This window comes from Oncorhynchus kisutch, linkage group LG21 (genome assembly GCF_002021735.2).
Source record: "Oncorhynchus kisutch isolate 150728-3 linkage group LG21, Okis_V2, whole genome shotgun sequence".
Lineage (NCBI taxonomy): Eukaryota > Metazoa > Chordata > Actinopteri > Salmoniformes > Salmonidae > Oncorhynchus > Oncorhynchus kisutch.
The window spans coordinates 38,473,839-38,492,282 of NC_034194.2; the positions used below are offsets into that span (position 1 = coordinate 38,473,839).

General features: G+C 42.9%; 1 protein-coding gene across 3 annotated transcripts in view; it reads left to right on the top strand.

Annotated features, from left to right (window-relative positions):
- LOC109880797 (ryanodine receptor 3) overlaps window positions 1–18,444 on the top strand; it is a 284,327-nt gene that overhangs the window by 98,306 nt on the left and 167,577 nt on the right. For all 3 annotated transcript variants that reach the window (XM_031800945.1, XM_031800946.1, XM_031800947.1), the window contains 9 exons: window positions 195–290; window positions 664–782; window positions 6,059–6,192; window positions 7,278–7,359; window positions 7,708–7,867; window positions 10,197–10,389; window positions 13,137–13,353; window positions 13,983–14,087; window positions 16,177–16,280. In XM_031800945.1, coding sequence (XP_031656805.1) covers window positions 195–290; window positions 664–782; window positions 6,059–6,192; window positions 7,278–7,359; window positions 7,708–7,867; window positions 10,197–10,389; window positions 13,137–13,353; window positions 13,983–14,087; window positions 16,177–16,280 — 1,210 coding nt within the window. The remainder of the gene's footprint in view (window positions 1–194; window positions 291–663; window positions 783–6,058; window positions 6,193–7,277; window positions 7,360–7,707; window positions 7,868–10,196; window positions 10,390–13,136; window positions 13,354–13,982; window positions 14,088–16,176; window positions 16,281–18,444) is intronic.

Consider the following 18,444-nt stretch of genomic DNA (forward strand, 5'->3'; position numbering starts at 1 on the left):
CTAGATATCAAACTTACACAAGAGGTCTCAACATCGATGGAGAAATGACATTTTCTCGTCAGCCTCTGCCTCTCTCTCACCCTCTCACCCCTCTGCAATGTCTGCATCACTCTGTCATCCCTGTCAATCCCTTCTACTCACCCCTCTTTCCCTCACTCTCCCCTCTATGCCCCTCCACTCACCTCTCTCTCCAGCCTCTCTGATCAAAGGGAACCGGAACAACTGTACCCAGTTCTCCAGGAACCTGGACTGGCTGGTCAGCAAGCTGGAGAGACTGGAGTCCTCATCAGGTACCCTACACAATACACAGAGAGTTCAAGAAGTACATATGTGTATTAGACCAATCAGATTTGATTTGGTCAGGAAACTCCCCAGACCCTTACATATTGGGTATGGAATTGTTTGTTTATGTAGTCAAATGCCTTGTATTATTAGCTAGCTAATTGTATGCTGTGTGTGTCTGGTGTAAGTAAACCTGAATCCTAATATGAGAGTCGTTCTAGAACTGTAAATAAAGTAGCTTTTCTTACAAAGGTCTATAGCATAATCTCCCAGTAGTTTTAGCCTGTTTGTCTTCAGGTATTGTGGAGGTGCTCCGTTGTATCATGATAGTGTCTCCTGATTCTATTCTGTTTTGTTTTGTTCTACTTTACTCTATTGTAGGTATCCTGGAGGTGCTCCATTGTATCCTGATAGAGTCTCCGGAGGCTCTGAACATCATCCAGAAAGGACACATCAAGTCCATCATCTCCCTGCTCTACAAACACGGACGCAACCACAAGGTCAGCAACAACAACACATTACTGATGTTCTAATACACTCATTCTGAAGGTTCTAATACACTCATTCTGAAGGTTCTAACACACTCATTCTGAAGGTTCTAATACACTCATTCTGAAGGTTCCAATACACTCATTCTGAAGGTTCTAACACACTCATTCTGAAGGTTCTAATACACTCATTCTGAAGGTTCTAATACACTCATTCTGAAGGTTCCAATACACTCATTCTGAAGGTTCTAACACACTCATTCTGAAGGTTCTAATACACTCATTCTGAAGGTTCCAATACACTCATTCTGAAGGTGCCAATACACTCATTCTGAAGGTTCTAATACACTCATTCTGAAGGTTCTAACACACTCATTCTGAAGGTTCTAATACACTCATTCTGAAGGTTCTAAAACACTCATTCTGGAGGTTCTAAATGAAACTCGACAGCAGCAGCATGTACACATACCTGCAGAATGACAATATCATGCTGTAAACAATGCTATTGTAATGCTTTCTGAGAGAGAGGCAAACATGAGCCAAACATCTTCAGTATGAGCAGCAGTGCTTTGGGCTTTCATCCCTATAACCAGAGGAGATAGTTAACCCAGAGGAGATAGTTAACCCGGGGGAGATGGTTAACCCAGGGGAGATGGTTAACCCGGAGGAGATGGTTAACCCAGAGGAGATAGTTAACCCGGAGGAGATGGTTAACCCAGAGGAGATAGTTAACCCAGAGGCGATGGTTAACCCAGAGGAGATAGTTAACCCAGAGAAGATAGTTAATCCAGAGGAGATAGTTAACCCGGAGGAGATAGTTAACCCGGAGGAAATGGTTAACCCGGGGGAGATGGTTAACCCAGGGGAGATGGTTAACCCGGAGGAGATGGTTAACCCAGAGGAGATAGTTAACCCAGAGGCGATGGTTAACCCAGAGGAGATAGTTAACCCAGAGAAGATAGTTAATCCGGAGGAGATAGTTAACCCGGAGGAGATGGTTAACCCGGGGGAGAGAGTTAACCTGGAGGAGATGGTTAACCCGGAGGATATAGTTAACCCGGAGGAGATGGTTAACCCGGACTAGATGGTTAACCCAGAGGAGATAGTTAACCCGGGGGAGATGGTTAACCCAGGGGAGATGGTTAACCCGGAGGAGATGGTTAACCCAGAGGAGATAGTTAACCCAGAGGCGATGGTTAACCCAGAGGAGATAGTTAACCCAGAGAAGATAGTTAATCCGGAGGAGATAGTTAACCCGGAGGAGATGGTTAACCCGGGGGAGAGAGTTAACCTGGAGGAGATGGTTAACCCGGAGGATATAGTTAACCCGGAGGAGATGGTTAACCCGGGGGAGAGAGTTAACCCGGAGGAAATAGTTAACCCGGAGGAGATGGTTAACCCGGACTAGATGGTTAACCCAGAGGAGATAGTTAACCCGGAGGAGATGGTTAACCCGGACTAGATGGTTAACCCAGAGGAGATAGTTAACCTAGAAATAGTTAACATGTCAGGGCTTAGACAGAGGTTAAACAGTACTAGCAATTCATAAAACTTCTAACCAAGTTTAACCTGAAAAGTGATTATCCCCCCTCAAAACAATGCAACACTCAGACAATGTACAGTCGTGGCCAAAAGTTTTGAGAATGACACAAATATTAATTTCCACAAAGTTTGCTGCTTCAGTGTCTTTAGATATTTTTGTCAGATGTTACTATGGAATACTGAACTATAGTTACAAGCATTTCATAAGTGTCAAAGGCTTTTATTGACAATTACATGAAGTTGATGCAAAGAGTCAATATTTGCAGTGATGACCCTTCTTTTTCAAGACCTCTGCAATCCGCCCTGGCATGCTGTCAATTAACTTCTGGGCCACTGATGGCAGCCCATTCTTGCATAATCAATGCTTGGAGTTTGTCAGAATTTGTGGGTTTTTGTTTGTCCACCCGCCTCTTGAGGATTGACCACAAGTTCTCAATGGGATTAAGGTCTGGGGAGTTTCATGGCCAGGGACCCAAAATCTGGATGTTTTGTTTCCCGAGCCACTTAGTTATCACTTTTACCTTATTGCAAAGTGCTCCATCATGCTGGAAAAGGCATTGTTCGTCACCAAACTGTTCCTGGATGGTTGGGAGAAGTTGCTCTCAGATGATGTGTTGGTACCATTCTTTATTCACGGCTGTGTTCTTAGGCAACATTTTTAGTGAGCCCACACCCTTAGCTGAGAAGCAACCCCACACATGAATGTCTCAGGATGCTTTACTGTTGGCATGACACAGGACTGATGGTTGCGCTCACCTTGTCTTCTCCGGACAAGCTTTTTTCAAACAATCGGAAAGGGGATTCATCAGAGAAAATGACTTTACCCCAGTCCTCAGCAGTCCAATCCCTGTACCTTCTGTAGAACATCAGTCTGTCCCTGTACCTTCTGCAGAACATCAGTCTGTCCCTGTACCTTCTGCAGAACATCAGTCTGTCCCTGTACCTTCTGCAGAACATCAGTCTGTCCCTGTACCTTCTGCAGAACATCAGTCCTATCCCTGTACCTTCTGCAGAACATCAGTCTGTCCCTGTACCTTCTGCAGAACATCAGTCTGTCCCTGTACCTTCTGCAGAACATCAGTCTGTCTCTGTACCTTCTGCAGAACATCAGTCTGTCCCTGTACCTTCTGCAGAACATCAGTCTGTCCCTGTACCTTCTGCAGAACATCAGTCTGTCCCTGTACCTTCTGCAGAACATCAGTCTGTCCCTTTACCTTCTGCAGAACATCAGTCTGTCCCTGTACCTTCTGCAGAACATCAGTCTGTCCCTGTACCTTCTGCAGAACATCAGTCTGTCCCTGTACCTTCTGCAGAACATCAGTCTGTCCCTGTACCTTCTGCAGAACATCAGTCTGTCCCTGTACCTTCTGCAGAACATCAGTCTGTCCCTGTACCTTCTGCAGAACATCAGTCTGTCCCTGTACCTTCTGCAGAACATCAGTCTGTCCCTGTACCTTCTGCAGAACATCAGTCTGTCCCTGTACCTTCTACAGAACATCAGTCTGTCCCTGTACCTTCTGCAGAACATCAGTCTGTCCCTGTACCTTCTGCAGAACATCAGTCTGTCCCTGAGGTTTTTCCTGCTGCCCTTCTTGACACCAGGCCATCCTTCAAAAGTATTTGCCTCACTGTTGCTCACTGTTGCAGATGCACTCATACCTGCCTGCTGCCATTCCTGAGCAAGCTCTGTACTGGTGGTGCCCCGATCCAGCAGCTGAATCAACTTTAGGAGACGGTCCTGGTGCTTGCTGGACTTTCTTGGGCGCCCTGAAGCCTTCTTCACGACAATTGAACCGCTCTCCTTGAATTTCTTGATGATCCGATAAATTGTTGATTTAGGTGCAATCTTACTGGCAGCAATATCCTTGCCTGTGAAGCCCTTTTTGTGCCAAGCAATGGTGAAGGCACGTGTTTCCTTGCAGGTAACCATGGTTGGCAGAGGGAAAACAATGATTCCAAGCACCACCCTCCTTTTGAAGCTTCCAGTCTGTTATTCGAACTCAATCAGCATGACAGAGTGATCTCCAGCCTTGTCCTCGTCAACATTCACACCTGTATTAATGAGAAAATCCCCGACATGATGTCAGCTGGTCCTTTTGTGGCAGGGCTGAAATGCAGCGGAAATGTTTTTTGGGGGGGATTGCCATCATACAAACTGAGGCAACAGACTTTGTGAAAATGTATATATTTTTGTCATTCTCAAATCTTTTGGCCATGACTGTATGTAAATCAGTGCCCAACAGTGTATGCAGATCTGTGGCTATCACAGCTGTCATGGTGGCGTTGACAATAGCCTCATGCTGCATTTCAACCTTCCTACTATGTGCTTTACATGCAGTGTTAACTAGCCCTACTGGGTCAACTGGGTAATTGTGCATGCAACATCCAGAGCCAGGCTGCGTCCCAAATCTCTCCCTATTCCCTCTGTAGTGCACTACTTTTGACCAGGTGCTATTTGGAGTGCAACCCCAGTCCTGTAAGCAGCAGGTGTTGATCCATACCATGACATGGCACAGGAATCCTTTAAGCTTTTAACAACCAATAAAGACATGGGCCATGCATGCCCCTCTATGGGTTATTAGCATCATTTACTTGGTTGCTAAGTGACGTGCTATTGTTACACAGAGACAAAACCGAAGGATTGTCGCCTTCTGTCTGTCCGTGTGAAGCTCTATTGAGGAGTGTGACACACATAGGACAGACAGAGCAATGTAAACATATGTTTCACGTGCCAATAAATGTTTCACATGCCAATAAAGCAATTGAATTGAATTGAGAGAGAAAGAGAAAATGAGAGAGAGAGAGAGAGAGAGAGAGAGAGAGAGAGAGAGAGAGAGAGAGAGAGAGAGATAGATAGAACTCCTGGGTGGTCACTTCAATCGTCTTCATCTTTTGAACTGATGTGCAGGCAGGGCACTTCTACACTGTAACAAGCTTCAATTTGGTTAAGAAACAATAATGTTCATATTGCCAGTTTTTGCTTTGATGGTGGATAAATAAGATAGTTTACTCAGACCGTTTACCATTGAATACAATTGTCAAGGATCCTGTCTGTGTAAATGGGCGTTTCCTCACTCGCTTGAGCATTCTTTTCCTGTGTGAGCCCACCACTTCCTCCATAATATCTGGCATGCTCACGCCAGAGAGCTTATTGTCCCCTCCTGCTCACTCCACCCGCCCCACCCTGACCAGAAAAAATGGGAGTGATGTCTCACCCTGGGGCAACCCCTCCACAGGGTGAGGGCAATAAGTAGACCAGAGAGGCCCCGATCAGAGAAATGGAGGGAGAGGGTATCTCGCTTTCTCTACCATCTCGCTATGGCACAATAGCCAGCTAATAGGATGGTATGTATACTAGAAGGCCTAGTTGGACAAGGCTGAATATGCACATGATGGAATTTAGAGGTAGCCTAAATATGAATGATTTAATGGAAAAAGAATTAACTAAAATAGGAATAAGTTGACTGTGACTAAAACTAGACAAAAAATTGTCCAGACTTTTAGTCGACTGATAATAACTAAAACTAAGAAGGATTCAATTACTAAAATGTGACTAATAATTAAAGCTATTTTAGACAAAAGACTAAAACATTTAAAAAGAAATCTAAAACAGCTGCCAAAATGAAAACTTGGAAGGAATGAGGATAGTATAATTCCTTCTTATACTTCTCTGGTTCGCTGTCTCTCGATCTCCCTCGATCCTTATTTTCTTATTTCCTCATCTCTCTCCCTCCCTCCTTCCCTAGATCCTGGACGTCCTGTGCTCTCTGTGTGTGTGTAACGGGGTGGCAGTGAGAGCCAATCAGAACCTCATCTGTGATCACCTGCTTCCGAAGAGAGACCTGCTCCTCCAGACACGATTGGTCAATGACGTTCAGAGGTAACAGGAAGTAGGAAGTGCCCCACTGTAACCATGCGCCATAGAATTAGAACTAATACCATTCTAATTCTATGGTGTAATCAGTCTAATTCTATGGTCTAATCATTGTAATTCTTTAGTGTAATCAGTCTAATTCTATGGTGTAAACAGTCTAATTCTATGGTGTAATCATTGTAATTCTATGGTGTAATCATTTTAATTCTATGGTGTATTCGGTCTAATTCTATGGTGTAATCAGTCTAATTCTATGGTGTATTCGGTCTAATTCTATGGTGTAATCAGTCTAATTCTATGGTGTATTCGGTCTAATTCTATGGTGTAATCAGTCTAATTCTATGGTGTATTCGGTCTAATTCTATGGTGTAATCAGTCTAATTCTATGGTGTAATCATTGTCATTCTATGGTGTAATCATTGTAATTCTATGGTGTATTCAGTCTAATTCTATGGTGTAATCATTGTCATTCTATGGTGTTCTCTGCAACATATCCTTGTTAACCCTATCAGTCCCGAGGCCCCAGCAAAAATAGGTTTTTCATTTATTTGACTTTCATTTGTCTACATGTCCAGCCCTTATATTTAGTCTCACAATGAAGTGCTTTAGATATTATTATTTTTTTTGGGGGGGGGACACACAACCAGGGCTACAAGTAGAACACATAGCAATTTGACATAAACAGTTGAATTCATGAATTTTATTGACGGTATAGCCCAGAAGACTGTAGTTCAAACACAGTTTGTAGCCTAAATCATGCAGGCGCGATGGTGGGACTCATTGGGTTAATAAACAACATTCATAAATGCATGTGCTCCCTAACAGCAGGCAATTAGCAAGTTGTTACTGTCTGGGTAATTACATAAAGACATGCATTCACTCTTGATGTACTGTACTACTGCACATGTCTTGTTAACTAATTTAATATAAACTCAACACAGCTTTTATGACTGCAATGTAAAAGAACATGGAATAGACATATGACCAATGTATAATCATTTATCTGTCTGTCTTTCTGTACCGCAGCACACGTTGCTTAAAGCCACAATCTCTGACTGTTTTCTCATCTCTCTGTCTTCATCTGGACCCAGTATGAGGCCCAACATCTTCCTAGGAGTGGCAGAGGGTTCAGCCCAGTATAAGAAGTGGTACTTTGAGTTGATGATCGACCAGGTGGACATTGGCTTTTCTCACTTTCATCAATTTCATTGCTTATGAGTTTTGTTTATTCTGTAGGAACATTATTGACAATTTGTATATTTAAAATGTAAGTTGTACTTGCAATTCAGCTCTTTGCTACCACACGTATCATGCCTTTTCTCTTTCTCTCTCTCTCTCCCTCTCTCTCTCTCTCCCTCTCTCTCTCTCTCCCTCTCTCTCTCTCTCTCTCTCTCTCTCTCTCTCTCTCTCTCTCTCTCTCTCTCTCTCTCTCTCTCTCTCTCTCTCTCTCTCTCTCTCTCTCTCTCTCTCTCTCTCTCTCTCTCTCTCTCTCTCTCTCTCTCTCTCTCTCTCTCTCACAAGGTGGACCACTATGTGACCAGTGAGCCATCCCACCTGCGTGTGGGCTGGGCCTCCACTAAGGGTTATGCCCCCTACCCGGGGGGTGGAGAGGGATGGGGGGGCAACGGAGTGGGTGACGACCTTTACTCATACAGCTTTGACGGACTCCACCTCTGGTCAGGTAAGCTCTCTGAGGTTCTAAATGACTCCACCTCTGGTCAGGTAAGCCCTCTGAGGTTCTGCATGACTCCACCTCTGGTCAGGTAAGCTCTCTGAGGTTCTACATGACTCCACCTCTGGTCAGGTAAGCCCTCTGAGGTTCTGCATGACTCCACCTCTGGTCAGGTAAGCTCTCTGAGGTTCTACATGACTCTACCTATGGTCAGGTAAGCTCTCTGGGGTTCTGCATGACTCCACCTGTGGTCAGGTAAGCTCTCTGGGGTTCTGCATGACTCCACCTGTGGTCAGGTAAGCTCTCTGGGGTTCTGCATGACTCTACCTGTGGTCAGGTAAGCTGTCTGAGGTTCTACATGACTCTACCTGTGGTCAGGTAAGATCTCTGACATTCTACATGATTCTGCCTGTGGTCAGGTAAGCTCTCTGAGGTTCTACATGATTCTACCTGTGGTCAGGTATACTCTTTGAGGTTATACCTGTCCTGATGTGACCCTGACAGTTCCTTCTCTGCCTTATAATGTATTTTGTGAGTCCTGAAATGTGTGTTTTTCGGTTTGGATTTGAATGTCAAGGGCAGAGAGACAGTATAACAAGGTGTAGCTTATATAACTGCAGACGTTGACTGCCCTCGTGATGTGAAATTCCGCAGCTATTTTGGGAGTTTGGCAAGGAAATCCTGAGGTCATCATTTTGTGGTCAACAGCAAAGAAAAAATATCAGTACAATATAATCTCACCGTCAACAAATCATCCCTCATCCGCCACCCTGCCCCCCGTCAACCAATCGTCCCTCATCCACCACCCTGCCCCTCGTCAACCAACCATCCCTCATCCGCCACCCTGCCCCCCATCAACCAATCATCCCTCATCCGCTACCCTGCCCCCCCCCTCCCACATCTAAACAGCCCCAGACTGTTAGTTTCTCCCAGTGATTTAAAGATACACTAGTTGACTGATAATGGGCACTGTCACCATCTTACCTCCATCTTGGCACTCCCCCACCATTGTAAAAAATATTTTAGAAACTATAGAAATGCATTTACTAATGTCTACAGTTATTTATTCTATACTAAATAAAAATATAAACGCAACATGCAACAATTTCAATGATTTTACTGAGTTAAAGTTCATATAAGGAAATCAATCAATTGAAATAAATGAATTAGGTCCTAATCTATGGATTTCACATGACTGGGCATAGGCCCACCCACGAGGGAGCCAAGCCCACCCACTAGAGCCATGCCCGGCCAATCAGAATGAGTTTTTCCCCACAAAAGAGCTTTTGTACAGACAGAAATACTCCTCAGTTTTAACAGCTGTCTGGGTGGCTGGTCTCAAACGATCCCGCAGGTGAAGAAGCCAAATGTGGAGGTCCTGGGCTGGCTACACGTGGTCTGGAGATGAGAGGCCAGTTGGACTTACTGCCAAATTCTCTAAAATGACGTTGGAGGCAGCTTATGGTAGAGAAATTAACATTAAATTCTCTGGCAACAGCTCTGGTGGACATTCCTGAAGTCAGCATGCCAATTGCACGCTCCCTCAAAACTGGAGACATCTGTGGGATTGTGTTGTGACAAAACTGCAGATTTTAGAGTGACTTTTTATTATCCCCAGCACAACATGCACCTGTGTAATGATCATGCTGTTTAATCAGTTTGTTGATATGCCACACCTGTCAGGTGGATGGATTATCTTGGCAAAGGAGAAATGCTCAATTACATGGATGTAAACAAATTTGTGCAGAACATTTTAGAGAAATAAGCTTTTTGTGCGAATGGAACATTTATAGGTTCTTTTATTTTAGCTCATGAAACATGGGACCAACATTTTACATGTTATGTTTATAGTTTTGTTCAGTATACTATAGACACTTTAATGCATACTTTTAAGTTATATTATGTGAGCTAAACATGCACATATATAAAAAAATATATATATTTAAAGAATTCCCTGAAGTATAGAGATTACTAATGTCCCCCCCTAATGTTACTGTCCCCACTACAACAACAAAAATACAGTAGAATTAATTCATTCCTGGAGGACTGCTCCTTCTGGGGAGTACCAAAATGGCCGCCCGGGGAAAGCTTCTCAATGGCCAATAAATAGCTTCAGCAACAGAGGGTTTGTATATGTTATTGGTTTATATACATTCTACACCTTACACTTCTCTGCTCCCCCTCTGAAGAGGTCCCAGACTGTGTCTGCCCTCCATGACTTTGAAGGCGTGACTTCTCTTCTTTTCTCCTCTCCTCTCCTCTCTTTTCCCTTCTCTTCTCTTCTCCCCTCCTCTCCTCACCCTTTCCTCCCCTCCACTCTTCCGTCTTCTCCTCCCAGGCCGTATCTCCCGGGCGGTAGCCTCGATCAACCAGCACTTGTTGAGCAGTGATGACGTGGTGAGCTGTTGTCTGGACCTGGGCGCTCCTTCCATGTCCTTCAGGATCAATGGCCAGCCAGTACAGGGCATGTTTGAAGACTTCAACACCGACGGATTCTTCTTCCCTGTAGTCAGCTTCTCTGCGGGGGTCAAGTAAGGGGCCAGCACACTCACACACACACACACACACGCAGAGAAGCACACGCACAGTCGCAGACAGACACGCACATGAACACACACTCACAGCTTCTCTGGAGGGGTCAAGTAAAGGTCCAGCTAGGTTACAGTATTAATTTGTGAAGGGTCAGGAGAGGATAATTAGGAACTGTGATGAGAAGATGAGGAGGCTGGAGAGTGGGGATTGCATGTTGCTGGGACAGCATGAGACGCACACATACAGTGCCTTGCGAAAGTATTCGGCCCCCTTGAACTTTGCGACCTTTTGCCACATTTCAGGCTTCAAACATAAAGATATAAAACTGTATTTTTTTGTGAAGAATCAACAACAAGTGGGACACAATCATGAAGTGGAACGACATTTATTGGATATTTCAAACTTTTTTAACAAATCAAAAACTGAAAAATTGGGCGTGCAAAATTATTCAGCCCCTTTACTTTCAGTGCAGCAAACTCTCTCCAGAAGTTCAGTGAGGATCTCTGAATGATCCAATGTTGACCTAAATGACTAATGATGATAAATACAATCCACCTGTGTGTAATCAAGTATCCGTATAAATGCACCTGCACTGTGATAGTCTCAGAGGTCCGTTAAAAGCGCAGAGAGCATCATGAAGAACAAGGAACACACCAGGCAGGTCCGAGATACTGTTGTGAAGAAGTTTAAAGCCGGATTTGGATACAAAAAGATTTCCCAAGCTTTAAACATCCCAAGGAGCACTGTGCAAGCGATAATATTGAAATGGAAGGAGTATCAGACCACTGCAAATCTACCAAGACCTGGCCGTCCCTCTAAACTTTCAGCTCATACAAGGAGAAGACTGATCAGAGATGCAGCCAAGAGGCCCATGATCACTCTGGATGAACTGCAGAGATCTACAGCTGAGGTGGGAGACTCTGTCCATAGGACAACAATCAGTCGTATATTGCACAAATCTGGCCTTTATGGAAGAGTGGCAAGAAGAAAGCCATTTCTTAAAGATATCCATAAAAAGTGTTGTTTAAAGTTTGCCACAAGCCCCTTGGGAGACACACCAAACATGTGGAAGAAGGTGCTCTGGTCAGATGAAACCAAAATTGAACTTTTTGGCAACAATGCAAAACGTTATGTTTGGCGTAAAAGCAACACAGCTCATCACCCTGAACACACCATCCCCACTGTCAAACATGGTGGTGGCAGCATCATGGTTTGGGCCGGCTTTTCTTCAGCAGGGACAGGGAAGATGGTTAAAATTGATGAGAAGATGGATGGAGCCAAATACAGGACCATTCTGGAAGAAAACCTGATGGAGTCTGCAAAAGACCTGAGACTGGGACGGAGATTTGTCTCACAACAAGACAATGATCCAAAACATAAAGCAAAATCTACAATGGAATGGTTCAAAAATAAACATATCCAGGTGTTAGAATGGCCAAGTCAAAGTCCAGACCTGAATCCAATCGAGAATCTGTGGAAAGAACTGAAAACTGCTGTTCACAAATGCTCTCCATCCAACCTCACTGAGCTCGAGCTGTTTTGCAAGGAGGAATGGGAAAAAATTTCAGTCTCTCGATGTGCAAAACTGATAGAGACATACCCCAAGCGACTTACAGCTGTAATCGCAGCAAAAGGTGGCGCTACAAAGTATTAACTTAAGGGGGCTGAATAATTTTGCACGCCCAATTTTTCAGTTTTTGATTTGTTAAAAAAGTTTAAAATATCCAATAAATGTCGTTCCACTTCATGATTGTGTCCCACTTGTTGTTGATTCTTCACAAAAAAATACAGTTTTATATCTTTATGTTTGAAGCCTGAAATGTGGCAAAAGGTCGCAAAGTTCAAGGGGGCCGAATACTTTCGCAAGGCACTGTAGTTTAGTTTAGTAAGAAAATGGCCCAGAAATGGGAAAATCAAGACGTTCTGAACCTGAATGGTTTAATAGATTCTAGAGGCTATAGCTCTATAGCTATAGTTATACAGCTCTATAGCTCTATAGTTATATAGTTCTCTAGTTCTATAGCTCTCTAGTTCTATAGTTCTCGAGTTCTATAGTTCTATAGTTATCTAGTCTACAGTTCTCTAGTTCTATATTTCTCTAGTTCTATATTTCTCTAGTTCTATATTTCTCTAGTTCTATATTCGTTTTATTATTCTCTAGTTCTATAGCTCGCTAGTTCTCTTGTTTGTAGTTCTACTGTTCTGTAGTTCTACAGTTCCATAGTTCTCTAGGTCTATAGTTTTCTAGGTCTCTGGTCTCTAGTTCTCTCGTTCTATAGTTCTGTAGTTCTATAGCTCTATAGCTCTATAGTTCTCTAGGTCTATAGTTCTCTAGGTCTATTATTCTATAGTTCTCTAGTTCTATAGTTCTCTAGTTCTATTGTTCTCTACTTCTTTAGTTCTATAGTTATCTATACAGCTATAGAACTAGAGAACTATATATTTATATAACTATAGAACTATAGAACTAGATAACTATAGAACTATAGATATGTAGTTCTCTAGATTTCTAGTTCTCTAGTTATATTGTTCTCCAGTTCTCTAGTTCTATAGTTATCTAGTTATCCAGTTCTATAGTTCAATATTTCTCTAGTTCTGTAGTTCTCTAGTTCTCTAATTCTGTAGTTCTGTAGTTCTATAGTTCTGTAGTTCTATAGATTAGCCTTGGGTATATGAATATTACACAATGCCATTTTGGTGAGTAATGGCTTTTATCTCTAACTTCCTGGTCTCTGCCCCTCCTCAGGGTGCGTTTCCTGCTGGGTGGTCGTCATGGAGACTTTAAGTTCCTGCCCCCGGCGGGTTACTCCCCGTGTTACGAGGCCCTGCTCCCCAAGGAGAAGATGAGGGTGGAGGCTGTGAAGGAGTACAAGAGAGACCATGGAGGGGTCAGGGACCTACTGGGGACAACACAGTTCCTCTCCCAGGCCTCATTCATCCCCACACCTGTAGACACCAGCCAGGTGATATACAACCTGACATCTGTAAACAGTCTGTCCATCAGTTAGCCGACTGATTGATCAATGAATCACTCAATTGATCAAGCAGCAACCAATCAATCATTTTTATATACTTTTTAAAAACGCAAAATTTAAAAGCAAGACTTCATCTTACTTCCCAACACGAAATCAGCTTATCCATCTCTCCACTGTGCCTCTCTCTCTCTCTCTCTCTCTCTCTCTCTCTCTCTCTCTCTCTCTCTCTCTCTCTCTCTCTCTCTCTCTCTCTGTCTCTCTCTCTGTCTCTCTCTGTCTCTCTCTCTCTCTCTGTCTCTCTCTCTGTCTGTCTCTGTCTCTCTCTCTCTCTCTCTCTCTGTGTCTCTCTCTCTCTCTCTCTCTGTCTCTCTCTCTCTCTCTCTGTCTCTCTCTCTCTCTCTCTGTGTCTCTCTCTCTCTCTCTCTCTGTCTCTCTCTCTCTCTCTCTCTCTCTGTCTCTCTCTCTGTCTCTCTCTGTCTCTCTCTCTCTCTCTGTCTCTCTCTGTCTCTCTCTCTGTCTCTCTCTCTGTCTCTCTCTCTGTCTCTCTCTCTGTCTCTCTCTGTCTCTCTCTCTCTCTCTCTCTCTCTCTGTCTCTGTCTCTGTCTCTGTCTCTCCAGATTGTTCAACCTCCTCACCTGGACAATGTGCGTGACAGACTAGCAGAGAACATCCATGAGCTTTGGGGCATGAACAAGATTGAACTGGGCTGGTCCTATGGCAAGGTAGGTCCCTCCCTCCCTCCCTAACTGCAGCAGTAAGAGGGGTTGTTAGAATGCTGAGCACATACAACACAGCTCTTTATACAGGAGTGGTTATCACAGAATCATTTCCTCTGAGGCCAGGAGAACACAACCACCAACCACAGCTGTTTGACAAATTTAATGAAAGAGATAGAGAGAGAGACAGAGAGAGAGAGAGAGCGAGACAGAGAGAGACAGAGAGAGAGCGAGACAGAGAGAGACAGAGATCAAGCCTTCCAAGAGCACGACAGCCCAAATGAATGATGCTGTGACTATAAGGAGCCTCATTACTCAAGGGGCTCTGATCTTCTCATTTATTAAGGACACAATGTAGTCAAGGGGCTCAGACCTTCTCATTAATTTACAACAATATTTAGGAAACAGCTATTCGCCTTGTTAATCTTTATTTAACGAGCCCTCGTTAACTTGAAAGTGACATTTGTTAGTTCCCAAAGTGCACCCTAACCCCTATATAGTACAATAGTTTTGACCAGGTCCCAACTCCCAACATCCTGAAGGAGAGAGGACAAGACCTCGTTGGGGACAGGTGGTACCCTATTCCCGATTTAGTGCACTACTTTTGACCAGGGACCTGGACAAGGGTAGTGTACTATGTAGGCAATACGGTGCTATTTTAGACTCAACCCTTGTTGTGGACAAGTGGCATAATAAACTTGATGATGCACTTTGAGTACTTTGGTACATTTACCATATCAGACTAGTTTGGCACATTTATCATCTCAGACTAGTTTGGTACATTTATCATCTCAGACTAGTTTGGTACATTTATCATCTCAGACTAGTTTGGTACATTTATCATCTCAGACTAGTTTGGTACATGTATCATCTCAGACTAGTTTGGTACATGTATCATCTCAGACTAGTTTGGTACATTTATCATCTCAGACTAGAGTACATGCCCTTTCTGTTGGAATGATCTCCTCTGTACCTCCTACCATCCATTATCGTCAACTGAAGTCAGACACACACACAGACTTGCAAGGTGTAATTCTGAATCTGAGAACACTCACCTTGGTTAGACAGTCATACAGTGAAGTTGCGACCTTCGCTCTGTGAACTCCACATACCTGGGTTCAAATACTATTCGAAATATTTCAAACACAGAGCTTTTGCTTTAGCCTGCCTTGAGTTCCAGGGGGGCGGGGTCTGCACTTTTGAGACTTTTCTATTGGTTCCATTCAAGTTCAATCAAGAACATAGAGAGTATTTTAAATAATTTCAAATAGTATTTGAACCCAGGTCTGAGTGGCCCCACTAAATGTAGCATATTCTCTTGCTCAATTACTCTACAGACAGCTGTTCGAGTTAACCTAGAGAAATACATATAAGCAGCAGTACAAATATGTGTTGCTCTGATTCAGTAAACACAGAGAGCTGAATACGTTTCTTAGTAAGGACTCTCGTTCTGTGCCGAGCCTGTGTAGCTGTAACGGTGTTCTTCGTTTGTAGAAGGAAGAGAGTCGGACCGAAATGCAGCGTGGTGGTTACTCATGTCTTTAATGAAGAAAAAACGGAACGATACGTGAAATATCTAATAAATACAAAAACAACAAACGGAACGAGAAACCTAATTACAGCCTATCTGGTGAACACTACACAGAGACAGGAACAATCACCCATGAAATACAAAGCGAAACCCAGGCTACCTAAATACGGTTCCCAATCAGAGACAACGAGAATCACCTGACTCTGATTGAGAAACGCCTCAGGCAGCCAAACCTATGCAACACCCCTACTCAGCCGTAATCCCAATAATACAAAAACCCCAATACGAACCACAACATATAAACCCATGTCACACCCTGGCCTGACCAAACATATAACGAAAACACAAAATACAATGACCAAGGCGTGACAGTAGCCTATTGTCATTAGCATATTTGAGGAATATATACTATAGTGCTTCTGTGATTTAGATTTCTACTAGTTTCTTCTAGTTGTTATGAAATGCATCGTTGGAAGTTTTTGGTCAATAGTTGCAGACAGAGAGTGATATCAGTTTGTGCGTCCAGACGTGACCGTGCTAAATGACCTCTCCTCTCTCCCTCAGGTTCGAGATGACAACAAGAGGCAGCACCCCTGCCTGGTGGATTTCACCAAGCTGCCTGAAACTGAGAGGAACTATAACCTGCAGATGTCTAGCGAAACACTAAAGTGAGTAGCTAGGCTAATATCCTAAACACGTATGCATACTGTATCACATGACTCATTCCATCCAATTACAGGGAAAAGAGAAGCCACTGATGACAACCAAACTGCCATTCCAGTACCTACATCTTCCACACATACATCTTTGATTGATAGACGTGTTTGACTAAGAGGATGTTTCATACATTTCGTACCAGGAAATGTCTTTATAAGGAATGCTTGTGTGATGACGCTGTCAAGGGGGAGATGATGACTCCCTGTTTAGGTGGAATACTAGGCTCTGGTTCTTTTTCCATGTGTAACTCTGTGTTGTTGTCTGTTCACACTGCGATACTTTATCTTGGCCAGGTCCCAGTTGCAAATGAGAACTTGTTCTCAACTAGCCTACCTGGTTAAATAAAGGTGTTCTCAACTAGCCTACCTGGTTAAATAAAGGTGTTCTCAACTAGCCTACCTGGTTAAATAAAGGTGAAATAAAAACAATAACAAAATCTGAGCTGTATGAGAACGATATTAAAGAAACTAGCTGCATCTAATGACCAAGGTCTCCTGAGTGAAACCATTGATACATTTGTTTTTTAAATTCTCCTTTATTTAACCAGGTAGGCTAGTTGAGAACACCTTTATTTAACCAGGTAGGCTAGTTGAGAACACCTTTATTTAACCAGGTAGGCTAGTTGAGAACACCTTTATTTAACCAGGTAGGCTAGTTGAGAACACCTTTATTTAACCAGGAAGGCTAGTTGAGAACACCTTTATTTAACCAGGTAGGCTAGTTGAGAACAAGTTCTCATTTGCAAGTGCGACCTGGCCAAGATAAAGCAAAGCAGTTCGACACATACAACAACACAGAGTTACACACGGAGTAAACAACAACACAGAGTTACACACGGAATAAACAACAACACAGAGTTACACACGGAATAAACAACAACACAGAGTTACACACGGAATAAACAACAACACAGAGTTACACATGGAGTAAACAACAACACAGAGTTACACATGGAGTAAACAGCAACACAGAGTTACACATGGAATAAACAACAACAGAGTTACACATGGAGTAAACAACAACACAGAGTTACACACGGAGTAAACAACAACACAGAGTTACACATGGAGTAAACAACAACACAGAGTTACACACGGAATAAACAACAACACAGAGTTACACATGGAGTAAACAACAACACAGAGTTACACACGGAGTAAACAACAACACAGAGTTACACATGGAGTAAACAACAACACAGAGTTACACACGGAATAAACAACAACACAGAGTTACACATGGAGTAAACAACAACACAGAGTTACACACGGAATAAACAACAACACAGAGTTACACATGGAGTAAACAACAACACAGAGTTACACACGGAATAAACAACAACACAGAGTTACACACGGAGTAAACAACAACACAGAGTTACACACGGAATAAACAACAACACAGAGTTACACACGGAATAAACAACAACACAGAGTTACACATGGAGTAAACAACAACACAGAGTTACACATGGAGTAAACAACAACACAGAGTTACACATGGAGTAAACAACAACACAGAGTTACACACGGAGTAAACAAACATACAATCAATAAATCAGTAGAAAAACTCGATATACAGCAAATGTGCAAATGAGGATGAGGGAGGTAAGGCAATAAATAGGCTGCGGTGGAGAAGTAATTACAATATAGCATTTAAACACTGGAATGGTAGAATGTGCAGGTTCATTGATCTGTGAGCTGCTCTGACAGCTGGTGCTTAAAGCTAGTGAGGGAGGTAAGTGTCTCCCGCAGATGCAGTTCATGTGAATCAGTATTTAGTTCATGTGAATCAGTATTTAGTTCATGTGAATCAGTATTTAGTTCATGTGAATCAGTATTTAGTTCATGTGAATCAGTATTTAGTTCATGTGAATCAGTATTTAGTTCATGTGAATCAGTATTTAGTTCATGTGAATCAGTATTTACTGAAAGAAGTAGCTGCAGCACTCACACATGAGTAACAGTAAAGTTACTGGTGCTTTTATAGTCAACCATTGTTTTTATTGGATCACATCAAATGCATTACAATCAACATGATAACATTTACCTGGAGCTAACTGTGCAGATAGCACTACTGGGTGATCTGAAAAGTCATGGTCAATCAATCAATAAC